The 4,478-nt window shown below is 34.7% G+C and overlaps 1 protein-coding gene across 1 annotated transcript; it reads right to left on the reverse strand.

Moving 5' to 3' along the window:
- Positions 1 to 2,843: 2,843 nt before the first annotated feature.
- Positions 2,844 to 3,950, reverse strand: LOC131998424 (uncharacterized). Its single transcript, XM_059370712.1, has one exon. The coding sequence runs from the start codon at positions 3,948 to 3,950 to the stop codon at positions 2,844 to 2,846; it is 1,107 nt and encodes a 368-aa protein (XP_059226695.1).
- Positions 3,951 to 4,478: the final 528 nt, after the last annotated feature.

Raw genomic sequence — 4,478 nt, forward strand, 5'->3', positions numbered from 1 at the left:
AGTAATTTAAAGAGATTATGATCCATTGGCGCGTTTTGGTTGGTTTGTATGGTTTTGTTGTTTTTATACAGGAATTTTACAAGTCGGTTTTGGTACTTTTGAAGCAGCCTACATTGCTTTGACTTGCCCCAAGCCGTAATTCCATGTCGTAATTGTGATTCGACTAGAGAGAAATAGGCTTGCTTTAAGACATAGTATGGTGAGCAGTTGCTTAGATGGTATAGAGCAAACATGGACCTTCGTAGTTTTTTGGTAAGTTGTTCGATTTGTACTTTCCATTTGAAATTATGGTCTAGGTGCACTCCCAAATATTTATATGTAGGAACTAGTTCAATCTTTGTTGTACAATAATCGTCACTGCCGCTCAGTTGTGTTTGATGTAGACAGTTAAAATCGTGAAAGATTATCTCAATATCTGCATGCGGAATGTGTCGAGGTCTAATGTGCATTATTTTTGTTTTGCTGGAGTTTATTATAAGGCCATTGTCGTGGCACCATTTACATACTGCATTAAACTCAGATTGCATAACTTTTTCTGCCTCTTTTACGTCTTTGTGTGCAACGACTATTGCAGTGTCGTCCGCATATGAGAACATTTCGCTATTATTCAGTAATTTCACCATTTCGTTTGTATAGATAATATAGAGTATTGGACCCAATTTCGAACCCTGCGGTACTCCGTAGCTTGTTGTTATGTGACTGCTCATCGTATTATCTATTTTTACCCGATACTTTCTGCAGTTCAGATAACTTTTGAACCAGTTTAGGCAATTGCCTCTTACTCCAGATTTTTCTAATGTGTTCAGTAGCTGGGTATGTGACAGGGTGTCGAATGCTTTGCTAAAAATCTATAAATAAAACAAGGCAATGGTTTTTATTATCAAGATTTCTATTAATGCAGTTAGAGAAATATCCGAGAAGCTGATTTATATTCTTTTCCTTTTGGAATCCATACTGGTTATCGCTTAATACTTTATATCTCTTCAGGAAGCTAGTTAGTCGTCTCACCATGATTTCTTCTAATACCTTTTCTATAACAGATAGAATAGAAATAGGTCTATAGTTGTTAAAGTCAGCTTTACTACCGTTCTTGTATATTGGCCGTACTATTGAAGTTTTTAAGAGATCGGGAACAATTGAGTTATTAAGGCTTCTGTTTATGAATTCGGTAATAATTGGTGTGAGATATCCCGCACCTGCTTTTAAATCCACAGCCCTCACGCTATCAATCCCTGCACTTTTCCTTTCGTTTAGTGTTTTCAATATATTATAAACCTCTTCTTCGCTGGCTTCTTCAACGAATATGGTATTACTTAAGCTGGTACTTAGACTTGGGCTGGTTTTTATAGGGCAAATGTGAATTATTTTATTCACATTTTTTTCAAGTGTAGTGGCAAATTCTTCTGTTAGTTCTTTAGTATTTTCGGTTGAAAAATTTTTCTTAATAGTTTCATCTATATTTTGAATTTTTTTACCTGTTATTTTATTTATAATTTGCCATGTTCCGCGTATGTTGTTTTTATTTTGCAAAAATTGATTGTAATTGTATTGATTTTTTGAATAGATTATCATTTTATTTAGTTTATTATTGAAGGTTTTATATATATTTTCATTACTTTTGTTGTTTTTGTTCTTCAACCATTTTTTGTGTAATTTATCCCGTATTTCGCAACATTTAAGTATTTCGTTGTTTAACCACGGATGCGGATTTCGTTTTTTAATTTGGTTTTTTACAGTGTATTCGCACTTTTTATATATTTCTTCGAATTTCGTATAAATTTTGTTAAATAAGTCATTGGCGTTGTTTGTTTGGTCTATTATCATTTTCCAGTCTGTATCTTTAACCAATTGGTTAACTTTTCTATTATTAAGTTTAACTTTTGTATTACCCTGTGCATTGTCTCCTTTGCTTATTTTAATTTTTTCGTTTATATGATCCAAGCATCCCATTATTGCATAGTGATCGGCTATTGCTGTGTTTATTATGGCTGCATATGCCCTTTCTCTTTTTCTATTACATCTTATAAAGAGATGATCTATACATGTATTGGTTCTTTTATTTGTGTCTTCTCTTGTTGTCTCTTTGATCATACATTGCAGACCGTGCGAAGAGAGCAATCCAAGGTAGTTAATTGTCGTAGTGTTGTTTTTTTTAATATCGATGTTAATATCTCCCAAAACTATCAGCTCGTGTTTTTTGTTTACATTGTTAATGTGTTCATCCAATTCTTTTAGGAACTGTTTGATGCTAAGCTTTGGTGGTCGATAGATTGGTATGATGGTAATGTTTTTGTTTTGTGCAACAGTGATGTCTATTCTCAAAGACTCTGCTGTGTTCATATGAATTTGTACTTGTTGGTATTCTGTGTTCTCATTAATATAAACAGCAATCCCTCCTCCTCCTCTTCCCTCTCTATTTAAAAATATAGAGTCGAAGCCTTCGATTTCATAAAAAGTGTTTTCATCTCTTGTTATATTTATTTCTGTTAATATTATTAGTCGTGTTTTACTAAGAATATTTTTCGTTTGGGCCAATAAAGTGTTAAAGTTTTTTCGCAATGATCTTATATTTATATGAAGTATTGAAAAAGGATAATTCATAATTTCATTTTTAATTTCGCTGAAATTGCTTATAATTTCGCGTGTGTAATTCATTTTAATTTAAAAAAATAAGTTTTTCGACGCCAAAAGCAATGTTTTGTGTACTTTATTTTTTATGTATGTATGTTTAAAAAAAACGTTTAGAGCTCTAGCTCGCCAAGGGGAAAACAAAAACTGTTTTTTTTTTTTTATTATTTTTTTTTTAATTTCGATTTGTGTGTTTAATTGAATTTTTATTTATTTCAGTTGGTAATCGATTCCAAGTCTGATGCATTATATAAAATTATAAAAGATGAGCTTTCGTTTTTCCTCGCATAAATAACACCATTTCGCACCCATACAAACTTCCAACCATTTTCTTTTGCCTTCATCTTTGCAGCCCACAAAAGGCGCCTATTGTGCATAGTCAGCTCATCATTAATATAAACATAACCACCGCTCTCATTTTCTGGTTCGCCTTTCGCCACATTTGCCTTTACGCGATGGCTCTTAAGCTTTCCCATTAACTCTTTTTTCTTATTGAGAGTTGAAAATTCCACAATTATTTTCTTCTTTCTTTTTATTTTATAGGTATGGCTAATATGATCTCTACTCACATCTACACCAAGGGAATCAGTAATTCTCTTAACTAATACTTCGGCTTCGATATCCATGTCTTCCACATTATTTATCTCTATATTTTTATCTATCGCTTGTTGCTCTAATCTCTGTATGCGCTTGTTGAGTTCATCTATTTGCTCAGACTTTTCTTTATCCTTCTTCTGCAATTCGACCACTTGTGCTGCTATGGTCGCTACATTTTTATTCATCTCCACTAATGCTGAATCCATATGTGACTTCAGATCAATGCTTAGCGATGAGATGCTTGCTGCAATTAGCTGTAAGCTGCTCTTTAAGTCGACCATTCCAGTTTTAAGTTCTGCTATGTCGTCTCTTGTATTCGTTGTTTCGTTGCTGCTGCTGTTGTTGTTGTTAATGTTGAGTGCTGTTGCTGCTTCTTTAAAACGTTTGGTGTTATTGGTGTTAATCTCGTCATCTTCTCTTTGCTGTTTGTTTTGTTGTTCCTCAGGAATGGTTTTTGGCGATTCAATGCTTTGGCTGGAGTTGTTGGTGCCGCCAAATACGAATGTCTTGTACGCGTTGTTGGGGGATTTCCTCGGTTTGCATATGTGGCACTTCCAATCGTTCTTTTTACTTGTACTCATGCTTGCATGTGAACTTTCGGAAAGTGAACAACAAGGGCTATGGTGAAAATTGCGATTACACTGATAACAACGCACGTATTGGATTGATGTTATTGGTAAAAGGCATTGAGAGCACTTGTTAACCGGCACTTGCAAATGAGACATTGTTTCTCGTTTGATGTCTGATTTAGTGGTGTTTTCGGGGGAGAGGTGGTCCCCCAGATACTTAGTTCTGAAAAAATATCAGAATCGTGCTCTTCTCTCAAATATCATTTATTTAAACCCTATATTGCCATTGGCTTAAGAGGAGTTTACAGAATGAGGCATCCCCCAAACGCATGGCCCCAAAACAGGCTATCAAATTCGTTTTCTAATCTCAAATACCTTTCATTTGAGCCACATATTGGCATGGTCGAAAAATGTTTACCCTTTGGGAGGTGTTTTGGAGAAGGGGTGAGGTGATGCCTTAAATACATGGTCCTACATTTGAATAGCAAATTTGTATTAAACATATTCCCAAATACCTCTAAATTGAACCCCATATTGCGATGGTTAGTAAAAAATTGCTGTTTGTGGGGTATTTTGGGAAAGGGGTGGAGCCCCCGAAAATTGGTCCCGAAAGTGGGTATCATTTCTTGCTCGACCCTCCAATACCTTTCATTTAAGCCCCACATTGTCATGGTCGGTAAATAT

This window comes from Stomoxys calcitrans, unplaced genomic scaffold (assembly GCF_963082655.1).
Source record: "Stomoxys calcitrans unplaced genomic scaffold, idStoCalc2.1 SCAFFOLD_173, whole genome shotgun sequence".
Classification (NCBI taxonomy): Eukaryota; Metazoa; Arthropoda; class Insecta; order Diptera; family Muscidae; genus Stomoxys; species Stomoxys calcitrans.

What these genes read in the sequence shown, in the direction of transcription:
- LOC131998424 (XM_059370712.1), bottom strand. Translation starts at nt 3,950, where the DNA reads ATGTCTCATTTGCAAGTGCCGGTTAACAAGTGCTCTCAATGCCTTTTA.